The following is a 20,428-nucleotide window of genomic DNA, read 5'->3' as shown; positions in this document are numbered from 1 at the left end:
ATTTTATGACATCAGGATAGTATCAGGGATTTAGAAATATTCATTTCTTTTCATAATTCATAACGTTCCACTACAGAATTCCTGGGAGTCTTTATAAAGAAACAGTGTCAGCAACAACAACGGTCGGGGATTCTATTCTGTCATTGAGGCTGAGTGACGTTATGCCAGAAAACTTTTACACAAGAAATATTACAATTACCTCCATCACACGAACCACCTCCAGACCCTGTTTGAAGTCCAGATATGGAATAAAGAGAGGCGATAATAGTACATAGTGTAGTTAGATTTTAGCCAGCGTGAGTAGAGGTTCAAAATATGGAAGTGTTGTAGAGTACGATTCACGCTACATGTATTCGAAAAAAGTAATAAAAAACAACAACAACACTTTAACCGTGGTGTGGTTATTTTCTTTCTTTTTCTCTAACTTGATAACTTTCCTGCCAGCCCCGCTATGAGCGTGTCGTTTGTATCTTATAAAACAATATTTATCTGAGTTTCAAAACCATCGAAATAGTTCCATAACTTCAAAACTAAAATATTATTTAGTTACAGAAAAGTATATAAGAGGTTTTTATTAGTACACTTCTTTCAAACGAAATATTCTCAGGAAGGAAAGGCAAAATGAAATAAAGAAAATATTTTAACACTCATAATGTAACGACATTTTTGAATTCTCACCAGTTTATCGTTAGTAAGGAAAAATGCATTAAATGGAAAATGGTACGTTGATAAATGATTTTTGTCTTTCACGCCTTTCAAGGTGTGTAGATTCTCCATCGATTTAGAGTGGAGATTCTTGATAGTTGATATTGTAGAAGGTCGCATAATATCTATTTTTAAACCCATTTATAATGTGATTTGACATTGCAAGAGTGCGTGTCTGTTTTGCGTGTTTACGTCCACATCGAATACGTAAACAGCGTCGAGTGTTTACCTTTAACCCTTGCTGCAATTTTTCACTGCACGCATGTACGCCGGAGTGCTTTCTTCTCCGTTTAGTATAGATGTCTTGAAATTAATTGCCAAAGATTGAAGGTTACTTACTGTGTCACCATGATCTTCTTTTTAGATTGAGGCTGATTTCTACACCCGAGTGCTAATCTGCAACTGCGGTCAAGTTTTAAGAAGGATTACGGAAGGCTGATAAAAAGATGCTTGCCATGTAAGTCAAATTGCCTTTGCACGTAAAGGGTTAAATATTGATTATGAATGAGTGGAGAACTGGGAACATCTTGAGTATCAACTTGAAAACGGATATGGTCATCCGTGTGATCAGTTTAATGACCATATCAGGTATTTTACCTGTTTCCAAGTTCACGTTTATCAAATCCACAAAACATTGAATTCGTTTGGTCAACCAGTTTAAAAAAAAGAGAAAAATGATGATGGCGTTTAATACTAGTATGTGGTACACAATTGACTCACCTGACAACTGTAGCCTCTCTGACCGTACGAGGCCAAGCACGTGACATTGTAGAACATCTCCGTTGTTTACTGAGGAAGATGGCAACACGAGCTCACTCCTTATGTCGTAATAGACGGATTGTGTAAAGCCGTAGGCCAAACCCAGTTTGCGTCGGCTGTCCGCATACCGCTCCGCAATGGCGGTTTCATTTTCTTGGGAGAAGTACGAAAAGGTACGAAACACGCTGTGATTTACAGGGGCGAATCCAGGAATTCTGTGAAGGGGGGCGCCTTCACAAAATTAAAGGGGGTCGCACGCCCCCCCCCCCCATATTTTCTTTTTATTTCTTTTGTTTTAACGAAAAAAAGGGGGCGCCCGGTGCGCCCCTCTCTAGATCCACCACTGATTTAGGTCCAAATATTTTCACAAACGAATATGTGAATTTCCCTTCAAACTTTGTCCAGAGATTTGAGCACAAAGAGAAACATAAAATAATTATTCTTTATATTCCAACGACCAGTGTGCTTCCGCTAGAAAGGACGAGTCACAAAGAAGGAGAGTCTGCAGCAAAATGTATGAATGCCTACGAGTAAAATTGATGTGTCCTTAAGAATGCTTGAAACTGCATTAAAATACACCTTGGGATGAGACTATGGGATTGTACATTTCTGTCATTAAAGTGCTGTCATCCCTTGAGTAATAATCCTGATTTTGAGAAGAAATTGATTCCTGGACATACTCTTCTCTGTAAAATGTCAATGAAGATTTTGCTAATAGATACCATTGCTTTGTTAGAATGGACAAACGGCCAAGTTTTCCGAAATCTTACAGAGTTATTTTAGCAAATTGAAATAGATAAAAAAAAATTCTCATTCACTTACTCTCTCCTTCGCATCTTACACCAACATCATAGCTATGAGGACATCCGCTATCACCCTGGCGCCTACAACCCCAGGGAAGTCTGTAGCACTCCAGTAGAGAATTCTCATTTCCCGTGGGACAGTAAACTCCGTAGTCGAGCCACACTGGTCCCGTGCCCTGTCCGAAGTGAGCACGTCTGCAGTGTGCCGAAGCCCTCGGGTAGCCGAGCTGCCTGCAAACTACATGAGCTCCTTCTATACTCCAGCCATAGTCACACACTGTACCCGAAATCCCATCGCACTCTATCTCGACTCGACCTTCTTTCTCGTCTCCCCCTCCTACCAGTCTCACTGGAGATGAGATTAAAAAAAACAACAACAACAACGTCATTATAAAGTATTTTCAGCAGGGAGAACGTAAAGCATGCGTGTATTCACTGTCGAAGATTTTCATATCATTCGTGACAGCACGAAGAAAAAGCCATCAACCAGCTCAAAACTTTCCTACACGAGCTTCCGTTAACTTTTGAAAATCTAGGATAGCAGCAATGCAAATCAACGTAGATACCAACAAGTTCTATACTTCTGGTATGAGACGTCGAGGAAATTCGTATCTGATTAAAAAGAAAAGATGAAAAATCATATATGAACAATTCTTTGTATTTCGATACGTCGATCGGAGATTTCAAAATTACTTTTTATTATGTCTTTAACTGCACTGATCAAATCAGGAGACCGAACAACATTGATGAAGTGGTATCGTTTTGTTGTACATCACTTTTGTTTTTTACATTGTATTTTCAAGGAACAGCCTGTAAAAAAAGAGGAAAAAATAAATGTATTCAAAGTGATGAAATTCTTCCGTCGAGTTGTTTTTATTGCAACTAATTGACAAGTTGCCCTACATCGACGTAATTAAGCACTGAATCGATCATTGTAGTAGAATTAGCCATGACAAAAGAAATCATGTGCGTACATATATTCGAGCAGGATTCGATCACTGGATGAGATTATTTTTTATGGATTGAGGTTATTTTGGACCAAATCCAGCAGAGTGCTTGTTTGCTTACCGGTTTTACCGTCACAGACTTTCGTGCAGTGCGTGCCTACAGCAGTACGGTATTAGGATTACCGCTGTATAACAGGCAAAGTCTGCTCTCGTCTCTACTGAAAAATAAATCATATTTTCGGGGCTGAATCATCTTGGTGTTTGAATACCAGCGATAAGATGCAGATGTTTAGCAGTTTTTGGGAAGATATCATTCAGGTAAATGAACAAATGCGCTTTCAACAAATACGATATGTAATGTTTCTACGCATTACACTTCACTAGGAACTGCTCTCCCATTTACTTATTTCCGTCCTCGTCAATGTCATTGAGTACTTCATTCTACTTCATCTCACTTTATGGACCACTAAATCCTTTTCCTTTGTTATCTCTGTGAAAACGATCGCATTCTCACATCAGTAGCCTATATTACAAAGACGTTCCATCAAGACAGGAAGATATTGTCAAACAGTTCTGTCAATTTACATTACTTTATTGGAGATTTATGAACATAATAACTTCAGATTTCCACGCCTGACACTGTGGTATATAGTAACGCATTGGCTAACGGGGCAGAAACTACACCCTGCATATCACGGGGAAAACATCCAAAAGTACATCCTTCCATGGGCATATTTAACTTGCATGTATTAATATGAATTATTAAAAATAATCCTTTTCTAGTTATAATAAGAACTCTCGATTACGGGAACCATTCATTTTTTGAAGGACCAACCTAGGCTATATCCTTAGGCTGTCCGTTAACACACATTCTACATAGTATTTCCGTCCTATGCTAGATTGTAACTCGAAAAGTCGAGCTAGACGTACCGATTACTTCTTTTCCGAGGCATCTCAGCACAAGTTGAAGCAAATACTCGACATATTACGTCTTGTTCTAATACGTCATCAGGATGATTTCAAATAATACAAGTAAGTTATTCTTTTTTACTGAGAAATGGTTTGCTGCTTAGGATACGAGGTGAAGGGTTACAGATGTCACTGTCAAAACCATATAAAGCTTAAACTCTTCTTACACGTTAGGTTCGGTAAACTTGTGAAAATTCCAAAACGTTGCTTTATTCAAATTAGCTAGTTGTCGCTTGTAAACACCTAGAACATGTTTTCCCTCAGATAAACATCTGGTCGGTCGGTGGGGTTGTTTAGAAAACGGAAAATCTCGGCTGAAATAACATTATAGGACGTTAGTTTTCGTTGTCCGCAGAGAGGTATAAACCTGCTACATTAAGCGTGGGAAGAAATAAATCCCACTCAGTAGTCGTTTGATCGTTTCCAGAACTCCTGTAAAGCATATTTAGACAAAGATTATTACCTATTCAGTACATTTAAAGCTTATAAGGAACGTGTATTGATTTATGAAGATGAAAACCTGTCAACGAGATTTATGTCGGTTTACCTACAATACCCTTAGGTAGACCGCTGTTATTGGGATTTATTCTTCCTTCTGCCATCTTCGGATATGTGGCGTTACTGTTGACAGCATTTTTCCTTTTGGAGTCTTAGCAATTCAAGGTAAGTGAATGAGCCCTGCCAAAGATTGAAGAGGATTGTATATGCACTTCATATCGCTAAACCTGGTTGTAAACGGGTCCTTATATAGCAGATAATAATGACGTGTTCGCAAATGAGATAGTAATTCGGTCAAAGTTCACATCCGTTCACGCTCGTGTAAATCGTCAGAAATTCAGTGTGAAATTCTTTTGATGTGTTCTGTCGGCACTATCACAGTCCTGGAGGGTACGAACGCTATCTAGTTTTAATATAGATGGATACAGGAACGAGGAAGAAGTGACGTTAGGATTTAGATCATGGCGATGATAGATGACATTTATAAGCTGTGAGGAGTGAACGGCGATATGGCATAGGAACGTATGTTCTGTGCGCCATTTTGGCATGTACAATACCAGCCGTATTGTAACAGCAAAGTAAGGGAAGAAAACGGTGCCTACGCTATAGCATACAAAATGAATTTAGCTTAGAAACCGTTTATTCATTTCTGATTAGAGTATCATGTGTATCATCCGAAAATGAAAATGATTTATTGAATTTGTGATATTTTCGTGTAAACGTGATTTATAATTTTTGACGGGCACTCTGTTAAACCTTAGTGAGTCCGTTGAGTACGACAAATAATCTTCCCACTAGCATCTCAGACATATCGACGGTGAGCGTCTTGCTTTTCTCTGTTTTACTGAACTTTCGAGGCAGGTAAAATTCTCAGCATATGGCTATCGACTTCTTTAGACATTGTAGTTTCATCATATCTGCTTAGAAATCAATAAAATTTTACATTTCATGACGCTATTTGGATGAAAATGTACGAACTACCGCACTAGGTGAAAGGTTGACTTCCGTCCCGAGACGAAAGTGGCATGACGTCATCATATTATATCTGGAAGGAATCCAGTGAACTATGTTTCTTTTCAAATCATATGACTCACATACTGTGATTCATCACGTATCTTTTTCATCATGATTGAGATCTCAAACCCAGTCTCATAAATGTGTTTATTGCAATCTTTGGGCAGAACAGTCAGCTGAAGTAACTCCGTTGTGTGCTTTTTTTGAGCAGCTTTACCTGTTTTGTAAAGGATACATTCTCCTTTTTTTTCAGTCTAGTTGACAATTTCATTTCTGACCTAAAAATGTGGAACTGTCATGAAAGTTTGTTACTTTGAATTTATCGATATGTGATATTAGTCAATATAAATTATGTATATGTATAAGATATATATTTTATATGAACTTAAGGTTCGATGATTATGACAATAACAAAGTAACATAAATATTGTGATAAACCATGATATATCTAATAATGCATATAGCTGTTTCGAATTATTGGCAAAATGAATGGAAGGTATGCCGCGAACCTGCGTTATCATAAGTGAGGCAAAACACCTGCCTCACTGTAATCCTTTCGAATAGGTAATGAACATGTTATATCCATCAAAATATCCATCAAGTTCTCCTGAGATGTATACATATGTAAGTGTGTGTGTGTGTGTGTGTGTGAGCATTATACATGAATATAATACCAAGTTCCACGAAAGGCTGATGAAGTCTGATTTTTTGAAAGGGGCAACTGTTACAGTTTTAATCACTGCGACTTATCCCGGTAAGGCAGACATACAAATGTGTTTTGTACCGATATATAGGGCCTATGTGTGTGTGTGTGTGTGTGTGTGTGTGTGTGTGTGTGTGTTTCTCTGTATCTGTTTGTTCGTCTCTTTGCATCATTATTTTACACATTAGAGCACACTTCGTACTCGCCGTATAACAGCAATACTTTCCCCTCAGATTATCGAAAGTCATCTACGTCATCTGACGTCACGATGTCGAAGGACAACGAAGTAGATTTTGGCGCTGTTCCATGAACACAGAGCGGGCCGGATGGGCAGAAAATGACTAGAAAATGGTCACCAAAATGTTCTTATTTCTAGCCAATCTCCTCCCAAATTGCCAAACTAATGCCGTATTTTGTGCATCTGGAAATGAAAACTATCCTTAAGTCAAAGAAAGGATTTCCACTCGGGTGAGGATAAAACTCTCCAAACTCCCTATAACAGCAGGCCAACTCGATTCACCGTGGGGGTGGTGGTAACGCCATCCGTTAATTGGACGCCGTTCAAATACCAAGCCAGCTCGTAGGAACCATACACTTCTTCTGCCGAACACATAGCCGTTACCTCTTGGTTAGCCGGGAGAGGGTTGGATACATTGAGTGTCATTTGGATGCCATCTGATTATACAGCAAAGTCATGAGAGAGGGAAAAAGAGGGAAAGAAAGTAAAAAAAAAAGCAGTGAGTCTAATTTTTACATAGTACAAAAGTTAACACGTGTAAGAAAGTTGATGTAAAACGTCAGGCATTCATCATTATCAATGTCATTTAAAACGACTGTGTATGGTCTGTTTTGTGTTAAACTATGACTAAATGATACTTCACAAGAATAAAACAGTCCCTTCGAGTAATGTATAACAGTTACTTTCACGATTGACTCCCCGTGATAAACTCAAGTTTGAACTAAGAAAAAAAAAAATGACGTTCACATGAATATACACAACAGTACAGCTATTCTAAAGCGTATTTTTTCTACCTGTCATTGATGAGAGTTTGCAATATTAAAGCGTGTCCGACAAAGTAGAAAGAACATTGCAAGTGAAAACGTGTAAAAAACAAAAATTGCTACAAGCTTAAGCGATACACGAAATCCTTTTCTTTTCAACAGGTAATATCGATGACTTCGCTATGTTTCAATTAGGCCATAATGCTTACCAATATGTTGTATGACGATGGGAAGGATGCTAACGAGTAGCAAAAGTCGACAGTCAACCACCATCGTCACTCTCAGCTCTCTTGTAGAAATCTGATGAGAAGAATAAAGAAATAATGATTAATAATTCCTAACAGCCAAAGGTAATCAAAGCATTGTTCCATTCACACACTTGCATTGACTGAAAAGTCCCCTCTTCCTAATTCATGTCTTACTTTTGTCACAAAGTGTTTATATTTGTACATGTATCATTGTCATGTTATACATGTGAACATTTATGCATGAAATACATGTTCACGATGTAAGCACTGACCTATACACACATGGGTGTGGTCACTTCCGTCTACAACTGATAAACTGAAATCCTGTGCTTTTAGACGTTAAAGAGCAAACATGGCATAGAGCAATATTACATGATAAGAAAGGAGAGACCCCGAAGAATTCCGATAAATGCCAGAATTGAGACGTTGGTAGCCAGCTTCTCGACAAACTAATGTATATAGCAAAACGGTCGATGTCCGAAATGACATGAAACTTCCTCGTACTGTAATCTCAATATAAAGAATTACGTGTCCCAATCACTTGAGATGTTCGTCACCCGATATTTTGGAAACGTAGCGGTTCGCGATTATTCCGCGCAGTTTGTAATCGTCATTAATTTTGGATGTGAAGCATTAATTTTGGATGTGAAGCATTTTCTTTTCAATCTTAGATAATATATGAATGATTGAACGAGTTGGTTGTACATTTATTTTTTTTAATTCACCCAATTTTTGCTCGCTCGATGTTGTTTTTGTATTTCTATCTTACGCCCTAGTTACTTCTTGCGCATTGACACAGATGTTCATCGCTCCTACGTCACCATACAACTGGGGGGGGGGGGGGGGGGTTCATCAATTTAGTCAGCGCTGACAAGTTGTCAGTCTCTGAAAATTTCAGCAAAATCCTTGGTTTTGATTGGCTGAGATGCTCTGGTCACTGACTGTTACCATGGTGATTGTCAGAGACTAACAACTTGTCAGCGCTGACAACTTTCATGAAACGGTATCCTGGTCTATTTGATCGTAGAAGACTGTACAAATCCGGATCTGGTAATCTTATTTGGTGTCATTAAATACACTTGTTTTCAATGACCTGCAAAATGAGGTATCGTTATACGACTACTCATTATAGAATATCACTGAAAATTTTGAAACATGTTTATTTGTTTATATTCTAATTGTTTTTCAACACATTCACGTTTTTATTGTCTCTGAGCTCAAACACATTGCCGTGTAAAAGAAAAGACATTATGTACCTCCATTATTATGTTAGTATACTTGAAGGTGATAATGAATTATTATTAAGTAAGTACAATTGCTTATACATGTAAGAAGAAAGGTAAACTTGCAGTAATCTCTGTTTGAGTTTGAGTTTTGGAAAACAAAAATAGAATTTTAACAGCGAACATTTTATTTTTTGTTTTCTCGTTCTGCAGAATTCCTCGCTGAGTTATAGTTTTGAGTGATGCCGAGTATTTAAAAGTTAAAGATGACAATGTGTTCATACCTGTCCACACTGGACCAGGCTCTTCAGATATCGTTATTAACCTCTTCAATGTTCCATCATCTACGAATGATCTTACACCTTTAACCCCTGACTCTGTTTTATTTTGTTTTGAAAGATATATCAAAATGGCATTCTTTCCCTCTTCCACGTATTTATTAAATTCAAGGATGACAAACGTTGCAAGAATATCGCATCAGCTTTCAGTGACACAAGACATAGATTTACCCCAGTCATCACTATTCAAAGTGTATTGTTATTCTTCTGATATATGATGTATCGTTAAAAACAAATTTGAGGTAATTCTTCTCATTTGATATTAATGCATGTGGGTATATGTATATATATGGTTTTGTGTGTGCCTTTATGTATGATTCAGCAATAGTTGATCTTTTAATAATATATTATCATGATATATCTGTTAATGATGGATTATATTGTCATCATATGAAAGACATATGTTTTCATAGCCTTCAAATTTTAAGATCTCACCAAATTGGAAAGAATCACATGTATGCATTAAAAATAGTAAAAGTGTATCATTAACGTTGATTTGAATAGGGGACATCGATTCATTTTAAGACTTTTAGGTAGTTGTTGCCATTGTGCTAACGTTGATTAACCTTAGAATATTCTTCTTCTTTTTTGTTCTCAAAATGTTAATGTTAGATCGACTTACGAATTATGCGAAATGGAACTTTACACTCTTAGAATGCACTGTGTTGTGTATAATGTTTACATGGTCTTGCCTATGTATAGGTCCGTACCTTTTTATAACAGGATTGGCAGAAATGTATTGAGTATAATCTTGACTTAAATCAATTATTGAACGAGGATTTAAATTGTGTTCATTAATGTACCGACCAATACGTATATGCAGTATCATCTTCCCCGAAGACGCTGTTGTCATATATCACATATCCGGAAATTAAAGTCAAATGTCAAATCAAAACAACTTTGGCTGTGGCATCGTGAGTCGAGTTCCTGTTTGTCTTGCGAACAGTTTCGATCACTCGAGCTGATACTGTTGGCAATCCTCTTGTAAAACTACCCTTATTATATTTATCAATCATACCAAAATATGAAAGCACAAGAGACAGGTCTGCAATGAGTCGTGTGTACGGGGTGTTGGGGTATTGGAAAATAGTTTCTAGATTCTTTGTTAGATAAAGTCGTTGCTTCTGGAGACGAATATTATAGTCAAGAAAAATAGAATGTCATATATTTATGTGATATATGTGCGTGTATGTATGAATATTATATGAGGATACTCAGATACCACACGCGGGTTGCCATAAACATTCCTATGGCAACCATTTATGTATTATTATACAGAGAACAGAGTTATCCTGTTTACTTTCATAATTGTCATTGTCGACCGTGAGGAAGACGAATGTATTCGTGGAAAACTTGGTCTGAATAAATAGCACTGTTGGAATGAAATGCATTACCACCCTATAAAAGGTAGAAATACACACACATATATTATGTATATATATGCAAACATATACATATATATATATATATATATATATATATATATATAGAGAGAGAGAGAGAGAGAGAGAGAGAGATGAAAATCTCTTGTAGATAACCTGTTATTACGCCTTTTTTGTTATTTTTGTTTTTGTTTTGTTTTTGTTTTTGTTTTTGTTTTTGTTTTTGCTTTTGTTTTGTTTGTTTGTTTGTTTTGTTTTGTTTTGTTTTTGTTTTTTGCTTAAGACACACAATCCTTTCAAACTCACACACAGAGTCATGTATACGGGCCTGGCCTTGGACAAACATTAAGCTCAACACGACAAGTATAATATGCATGCTATGAATGGGAAGAGTAGATGCCTACGTCACAACATGGTCACAAATACTATCAAAGGAGAGAGAGAGAGAGAGAGAGAGAGGCCGTAGATGGCGTTCTTAAATATCACATTCTGTAGTCGCATAATCTCGCGAAGGTTCGGCAGTCAGGTCGGAGACAAAACGCTTTCAAATCACCAAACATTTAATGAAGACTATCTGAGAATTCGGAATGTTAGAATCTTTCAGTGTTCCTCACTTTTGATAGAAAAACTAAAGATAAGGCATGTGGCAATCTTAAAAGGCGAAACAAAAACGAAATTAATAAAGTTCCTATCATTGTTTTCTGCAATTCTCCTTCTTCAATTCTACAATGTTTCCCAGTACATATAATGATATTACTTTTTTTGTGCAGATGTTCACTCTTCAGCAGACAAAAAAAAAATGGTTGAAAAAAATAGATATCCACGAAAGATCAAGAAATTGATACCTTTGTTTTTTTAATGTAAAAAACCATCTAATAAAGTATTCCGTGTTGACCACAGATATTGGAAAGAAACATTGCTTTATTATCCGGCTGTGACCAAACCAAAGCCACCTTCCGTAATTATTCTGCTCTTTTGCTTTGGCATAAATCAATTCATTTATGGAATTGATCTTCAGTATATGGAAAATTGATTCCTTCATGAAAATCTAAAGGTTTATCAACGCGGGCGTGTGTACGTGTGTTTTACATGTGTTTGGACGTGTGAGTGCTTTTAAAGTGTATGACAAATGAATGAAATATCTTTACTTGGGCATGATGGGCAACGATAAGGTCAATTGAATCACAAAGTGGCTTACTCGTGCGGAAGATTATTGCAGGCTTTTTATTTCTTCCATTCATTTCAATCCAACTTTTACATAATTATTAGAAAATGGGACTAAATCCACACATATAAGAATAAGGATTAGGAAATGAGAAAACATAATAAGTAATGAGTACAAGTAAAACATAAGTTGCATCGCCTGAAACAGGACACTGTTTTGCCAAGAACGTTATTGGATGTTGGTGATTGCTGATATTACCCAAACAAAAGCGTTCTACGAAAAGAGTCAAAAGGGTTATATGTAATGAATAATATTTCCTCATAAGCATTCAGTGTGGATTCGCAGACAAACAGAAAATAACAGTCTAACCTATATTGTCATTATTTTTTCCACATTCTTCGTGAAAATGTTAACTATGACAAGAAATACACGTTGTGGGATGCGATTTCCCCCTCAAAAAACCAGTGAACGTTATTACGATTCATCCTGATTTTAGATTTATGACTGTGAGAAGTGTTTTGCCGTTTCAGGTGTTGCAGTATTTTCCATGTTATGTATGCAAGACTAATTATATACACAATTATAAGAAAATCCAATGTAATAAACCAACAAGAATATGTAACTCAAATGTGACATTATCATTATCATAGTAACCCAGATGACAAATGAAAATGGAGTACAGGTGATTGACATTAGTATTTTGTTGGATACCCTATATCTAACAGGAACACATAAACACACGCACACACACATTCACACACTTTTTTCAATCTGATCCAATCGTTGCCACACATTCCACTTGAATATTTAAATCGATATAATCTCCTGTCAAGGTCGTGGAGTACACTTGAATCATTCTGCTATATTATATACATTGTATTCTACGAATACGCAGGGTGTAAAGAAAACAAGGTGAGCAACTTGATTCTTATTCAACTGTAAAATGAATGCACAATCGAAGTATAACATCTCCTGTCAATGAATCCACAACATAAATGGGAATTAAATGTGATATATGGTTATATAAGATCGAAAAATACACACACACTCACAAACACCCACACGCACACACACTCACACTCACACGCAGAAAGTGTCTGTGGGATTGCTCTACTTCAGATTCTAAACCAAAATTGCTAATCCACATGACACTCAGGATGATCGAATACTTCAGTCTCCGACGCCTATTTTGCTATCTTTTGTCTCCTTGTAGAATGTATAGATGACGACTCAGAAGAATAATCATGACATTCAACCTGAAATTTTGCAGTCAAGCCAGTTTGGTCTTTTTTTATTACTATTTCAACCTGAACAGCAAACCTGACTTCCAAAACATTCATGTCTACCAACTGCACAATAATATTACTACACTTTCGGATCTGAAAAAAAAAATAGACCTTGGTAACTATCAAATTACGTTATTCACAAAAATTACCACGCTTCAAAATAATTAATCTTTATACAGCTAATACACGTGATACAGTCTTTATTAGTCAATAATGTTAGTATAGTAGGTGTATGATTATAATGAATATTTCAACAAGCAAAATGTTTTAAAGGGCATGTTCAAAGTGCAATAGAAGATAATCAAACAATTAAAAGAAAACATACAAGGGTTAATCTGCATCAATATAGAATGGAAATCACTCTTAAAGTTATTAGTTGGATTGGACACTTCCTCACATTGTTGGTGGACTAGTATACTCTCTCGATTCCACACCTGTCCATACAACACTGTATCTCCACACAATGATGAAATAAGTTCAGTCGTATAAGATCTTAACTTCATTAAAGCATGCACAGATATCATTTTCTTATTACACTTTGTCATTTGCGGTTATATAAATGCCTTAAAAGATATGTCAGTATATTGCAGTTGTATACTTTCGCAGTCGATGATGTGGATATGTGAACATGATCACATTAAGAACACAATGATATTGCAAAATTTCTTAAATGGATTAGCAATGGTAAAGAGTACAAGATTATCATTCTTACATGCTGATTTCTAATTTATTTAATTCATTGCTATATTCGATTTGGAATCAATTGCAACGTGCTTTATCCTAAGCATGCAATCTAGAAAGTATCAAAATCATGCAGCAAAGAGAACGTTTTGTCAAGAGGTTTCCGGGACACATCTTCTATGAATCTTTCACGGATAAGTGACAAGTGTAGCTGATAGGACTCTGCTCCGCATTTCTAGTGTATCCAAGTTGGTGCACCCAACTACGTCTTTTTATACATTGATGATGTACTCAGTTACGGCCCACCTGTAGTGGAATTACAATACAAAGAAGGAACACCAACAAAAAGATGAAAAAAAGAAGATTGTTGCAGAAACACAATTTTCCTACTAAACCAAGGTGATAATTTTGAGATGGTTAGAGAAAGGATAGGACATCGAGTGTGATTCGGAATATATGATTGTGCCTTTTCGGCTGAAGACTGGGTTCAGCAAAGAAATATTACGCATACAATATGTTCTTTTTTTTCTTTCATTTCACTTTTTACCAATGTCCTTCTGAGAATGTAAGGTCACTGTATATACAGTCAAACCTGCCTTAACGGCCACCTATCTGGAGCGACAACCTGTCTACAAACGGTCATTTTTTTCTGTATCCCTTGGATGGCCGCTATAGACAGATATGTCTGTACCTTGCAAGGAACATCACATTTGTTTAACTCGCATTTTGATGATAACTTTAAAAAAAAAATGGAAATTGATATCTTTAGTTGTGACAAAAAGTTTCTCAAATGGTAAAATGCCATTCTAATGCAACGTTTGCGCCATGTTCACGGCAGTCACTTTTCAGGCCACCGTGGACAAAGCGGAATATTAGCGATGAGACAACGTGGCGAACGGGATGGGCAAACGTGACAGGCCGTTATTGCTGTGGATGCCGTGTCAGATATCTAAACTGTTTAAAAAAAGAGGAAAGCCACGGCAAAAATTGAATTTGGAGGGGGGGGGGGGGAAAGAAAATATTATATCTACCCAGGGAGCACTACGTTTCGCGTATAGGCCTACAGCACTGCCGTGACTGCCGGGAACGTGGTGTAAACGTAGTATTAGGAATGTTGTATTATTCTCGACTAGGACATTTTCATGACAAATTTATTACACAACGTCCATCTCCTTTTTATCCATGGTGGCCTGAAACCTGATTGCAGTGACAACCAAGCGGGAGAATTGTGCAGCATGAACATTATTATCTCGGTAGATGCACTGTCAAGAAAGCAACACACATAATTCCTCGCCCACACACTTATAGCTCAGGTATATATGTGACCCTGCACCTCAAAACAAACAAAAAGTCGCCAGACATGAATTTTTATTTAAGATCATATTCTGAAAGAGCAGACTTTAAGCTTTAAAATGATGTATAACTCAAATCAAATGGACTCTCCTAACCTATCTAAATATTGGAAAGAAAGCACAAACTCAGGAAAAGTGTGAACTGAGAAAAGAGGCTGTGAAGTACAGTGTCTATTCAAGCGCTTAATCTTTACCAAATCGTGCTAGCTGTGCGATGAATGGGACAAAAAACAGGAAGTAAACCGCCAGAGTAACAACAATGAAGGGATTATCAGATTAAACTGAAATCAGGCATGCCTCATTAGCACATTCTGTCCATAATTTATGCCAACTTTCAAAGCAGTAGCACTATCCTTTCAAAAGTTATTAGAGTTGAAAGTGAAGAGTGTTGACAAGGTTTTTCAGAAATGAAAAAGGGATTCTAAAGACACACCTAATCACACTATTCTACCAAAAATGTTCGAAATAAACTGCTAAAAAACACACTTTTCAGCCCGTTTTATGATACCAAATTTTAGCATAATGTAAAAGACGACCCGCTCTTTCAGAAAATATGAAAAAGTCAAGTTCGGCTAGGTTGACCTATTTCACTTCAGTCCTCACGCAAAATCAGTGTTTGCGACTTTATGTTCGTTTTGAGGTGCACGGTCACATATGATCAAATGGATTGTGATTAACATCGACTGAATAGGTCCTACACTTTGCAATAATTCAGATAACGATATGGTCTTAGTGAATACCTTTCATCTCCACACAGCACGCTATCTTCCTTCTTCTCATGAGGACGATGGCACAGGTGGCGACTGAGAGAACGAAAATGACGGTGAGGAGCGAGTACGTGGTCGACGACCGCTGCAGTGCGCCCAGACGAGGACCGGCCGTGGGGCCGACTGTTTGGAAAGCAGAAATCGGTGAGATGAATAACGTCGCGGTATAAAAAGGAGGGATGGTTCTGGTCGTTTCTTACATGTCTTGGCAAGATATTTCACCCTTATGTCCAATGTATACCCGGATATTAAAAGAACGACAACGACACAAAACAAACAAAAACACAGATGATGACCATTTATGCGGTGGTAATTAGAATGGACAGACATGCTAACCGAAAAACGCGTTACAAACTTGAGACTATTGTTGCTGTACTTTCTAAATGCAACATTTTCTAATCTTGAAATGGAATTCTGCCTGGTTGTTGGCACACATGCTTTGGCAAGATGTGTCATCCATTACAATACCACACTTGCCCCGGAGGTTGACTAGATTCCAGTGAAAAGGAATAGAACAGTTTGTCCCTTGCTCTCCTACGAGTGATCCTTCTTTAGTTTGGTGTTCACCATCTTCCAGAGGAATGCCCAGATCACTTTCGATCTGACCTCTCAAGCGGGATGGAGGACGCCCTGGTGTTTTGTTGTTGTTGTTTTTTGTTTGTTCGTTTTTCAAGATTTTCTTGAAGGCTTAGAATGGGATCCTTTGTGAGGGTGCACGGTCTTAAAGGCACGAACTATATCATTACAATAATGATAATAAATTATGATAACTGTAATGATAAAAAACAATAACAATAATTATATGCATCTTAGTGTGACTAATGGCCAAGTTTCATTTGTCCTATCTCAGTAAATGTGAAAAATCCGGTAAAACAACAGCAACAACAACAACAACATCAAGGATACGTACCTGAGTCTGGCGGGCAGTACGTATCACTTATGAAAGTTTTCCCAAAATCGTTTAAAGCCATACATGTAATATAACCGGAGGGCCAAACCCCAGAAAGTCGCTTACTTAACGAGTGAGTTGCACTCTCTCTACAAACTAAGTAGACCATGCTTATTTTCAAGTTTTTATTGAAACAAACAACATTCCACTGGTCTACCTCAAAAAATTTGTTGCGAAAGCCTCCAAATCCAAGATGGCGTCCAAGATGGCCGCCATATTTACTGAATTTGTTATTTAAATGATAGAATTCGATAGAAACATTAGATTTCAACAAATGTGATGTCATATGAAAGAGAATAAAATTTTCTACAAGTTGATACCATTTTTGTGGGTTATTGTGATAACTGGATTGAGATTTTAAGGAAAAAACATTCATTTTTTGATATTTTTCTGAAAAAAGGAAAATCATGAAAATGCTTGATTCAGCATAAATCAAAGAAAGACTGAAGGATTATCTTGAAACGTTTCAAGAATTTTGTTTGACATATAACTAATATTCTGAGAAAATTAGGGGACAGTACCATTTTCTGTTCAGGTGTTATAATGTCTCAAACTTGAAAACTCACTACGTAAAAATGGCCACTTTAGTTGTGACAAGACCTTGTTGGTCGTGAAAAAAGCCTGCGCGCGCTAAGACTACTACACGCACCACTGACACTGGCGCGTGTAGCAGTGCCAGTGAAGCGTGTAGTAGTCTTGGCAAATGCAGACTTTTTCTTTGACAAACAAGGGTTTGTGCCTGCAAACTAACTTTTCATACCAAGTGGTAGCTCAGGTGACGCTGATTGCTATTATTTCAAAGTAGATTGTTCAGAAGCAGATGAGATGAAGCAAAAATATCTTTCAAATAGAGGTAGAAGCTTGAAACACTAACCTTGCTATAGAAAGTTTAAAACAAAATTTGGATCAATCACTCAAAAAATTCAAGATTGCAGGCCATCAGAGCTGACATAGTGTATTGCGCCAAAGTAAATGTATAATTTTGATTTTGATACAATTTTGTCTGTTTTGCTGTCTATTTATATGGTGTTTATATATTCTGAACATTTTAATGGTATTTCAAACAATCTTAGGCTTTTATGGAGACATTTTTCAGAAGGCACCATGAATATTTCTCTAAAAAGTAAAAAAACAAATAAAATTAAAAATGTTTATGAAAACCATGCAGAAATTAACATCTTTCCCATAATATAATCAATATTTGGAGAAAATTAGGGGTCAGTATTGTATTTGGTTCAGGAGTTATAATGTCTCAAACTTGAAATCCAATTTTACATAATACATATTTTCACGCATCTGTTCCCAAAGACGTCACAGAGGGTCAAATCCAAGATCGTGCTTACTTTTCGAGTTCCACTCTCTCTATAAACAAGACCATACATGATATTAAGTATACTAAGCAATGTTCCGCAAGTACACCTCAGTAGATTTGTTGCAAAAACCTCCAAAGTACAGATGCGGTCCAATAGGGCCGCCATTTTATTGAATTTAACATTTCAAACATAAAATTTGATAGAGACATTGGATTGCAACAAATTTGATGTCATATGAAGGAGAGCAAAACTTCATAAAAGTTGATACCACTTTAGCTATGTATTTTGATAAATTGGGGGGGGGGTTGTTTGCTTCTCTTTTTTTTTGGGGGGGGGGGAGGGAATGCATATTTTTATATTGTTTTGAAAAAAGGAAGAAATGTAAAAATGCATGATTTGATATTTATCAAAGAAGAACTGAAGAATTGTTTTGAAACCTGCGATTGAGATTGAGACATAATTCATATTTCTGGAATTATAGGCAATATCATACACTGTTGACAACTTAACATCTAAAACTTGAAAAAAATTATATTTATGCATTATAAATTTTGCATACAATGTGTTTACATGGTCACATGCAATATTGTTATGATTTAGTGACTTGCAAGTACCTGCAAACTAACTTTTCATGCCAAGTGGTACATAGGTGTCGCTATACTGTAGCATTTCATCATAGTAGATTGTTCTGAGGCAGATAAGATTGAACAGAAAGTATTTTCCAAAAAGAGATAGGAGCTTGGAATTTGGCACAAATTTTGCCAATGTGTAATATTTAGCGATAAAAATAGTATCCAAACAAAATTCAAGATGACGGTAATTAATCGAGGTTGTCGTTCAAGGCATTATTTACCAGTAGTGCACGTAAAACAAAAACCTAGGTTTACTTATAATGCCTCAAACTAGTTCTAAACTGTGACTTAGGGATAGAACAACTAATGTACAAACTTAAATCAGTATAATTAATGCTAAATATTGTTAGATATACTAAATAGATCTGATAAGAATGTTTTTTTTAATATACATGGTTATGGTTTCTTGAAAAGAAATGGTGTTATCTCCGTATGGTTTAGGCTTTATTATATATTTTTTTACATGGTAGAATGTTTTGTGATACAACTAACCTGCACATAAATCGAATGTGATATTTCTCCCAATGGTAAACAATACCTTTAGTGTGCTGCGTGAAAGTTAAATCTCAATTTATACACTGTAACTTATAATTTGATATATTTTTTAATCTTCTTATATTGCTGTCTATTACATGTTTCTATACATCCGAACGATATTGTACTAGTGTAAACCATATTGAGGGTCTTTTTTTTTTTTGGGGGGGGGGGGGGGGTGGAGCTCATTCCAGTGTTAGGGTAAGGCCCAATCTTTGATAAAAAAGAAATGCTTCTGTATCAAAGATATGCTTTTTTACTTGTATGTTACTCTGCTGTTGTAGAAACGTGAATGATGATGGTATATGTGTAATAATGTCTGATCCGCAGATGTCCTTGAAAGCCCTTCTGATCCGAACCCCCCCCCCCCCGAAAAAAAAAAATCCGACATGGCGGCAATTTCTCAACTTTGCTCTTAAATGTGTTGTGCGAAATTACTTTTCAGTATTGTTCGAATAAAATTGTCCAAATTTATTATTCGTGCTGTATATTCACATTTACAAATAAGCTGCTGAAACTGTATTTACTGTTATCAGATTTTCTTACATTGTTTTTAGGCTGATTTCATGTGGGTTATAGAGTCACAATTGATCTGAACTTATGCCATTGGTATGTCTAGATGCTTTCCCATATGAGATATAAGGATCTCTCGAGAGTGAAAATGTTCATTTTCATTCATTTTAGAGTGACCTCGTGGATCACTCGAAGAGTGACGAGTGATCCCTAAGGCAGGGCTCGACACTAACGGTGGTCCGGTGGCCCAGGGCCACCAAAGACGCACGTCGGGCCACCAAAATGTCAGAAATGAAGAATTTGGTGGCCTGATCGGGCCAACGAAAAAGGTTGGATGTTTGCCTTTGGGCCACCAAAAATAAAAGTTAGTGTGGGGCCCTGCCTAAGGTCACTCTAAAATGAGTGAAAATGAATATTTTCACTCAAAAGTCACTCCAATTTCACTCTAAATTCACCGTTTTCTGTTATTCACTCCTCACATCAAAAGTAAAAACTTCCACTCGATTTGTTTTTTTCTTTTTCGGAGAGTAGAATATCACTGGTTTTAAAAATATGTCCATAAAAACCTAAGACGGTTTAAGATAGCGCAACAGACAAAATTGTATCAAAATCGAAATAATGCATTTAATTTGGCGCAATACACCA

General features: G+C 36.7%; 1 protein-coding gene across 1 annotated transcript in view; it reads right to left on the bottom strand.

Moving 5' to 3' along the window:
* The window catches only part of LOC139733268 (scavenger receptor cysteine-rich domain-containing protein DMBT1-like), an 83,472-nt gene extending 66,659 nt beyond the window's left edge, over positions 1-16,813 (bottom strand). Inside the window, exons 1-5 of the mRNA XM_071644106.1 lie at positions 16,753-16,813; positions 15,816-15,965; positions 2,287-2,616; positions 1,426-1,617; positions 200-226 (exon numbers count right to left, since the gene is read on the bottom strand). Of these exons, the coding sequence (XP_071500207.1) occupies positions 200-226; positions 1,426-1,617; positions 2,287-2,616; positions 15,816-15,965; positions 16,753-16,813 (760 nt within the window). The remainder of the gene's footprint in view (positions 1-199; positions 227-1,425; positions 1,618-2,286; positions 2,617-15,815; positions 15,966-16,752) is intronic.
* Between the last annotated feature and the right edge of the window lie 3,615 nt (positions 16,814-20,428).

Source organism: Diadema antillarum, unplaced genomic scaffold (genome assembly GCF_040938485.1).
Source record: "Diadema antillarum isolate AM-2024a unplaced genomic scaffold, OU_Dant_1.0 seq00000466_RagTag, whole genome shotgun sequence".
Lineage (NCBI taxonomy): Eukaryota > Metazoa > Echinodermata > Echinoidea > Diadematoida > Diadematidae > Diadema > Diadema antillarum.
The sequence above is the reverse complement of the archived record's forward strand: the minus strand, read 5'-3'. Positions and strand labels throughout refer to the sequence as shown.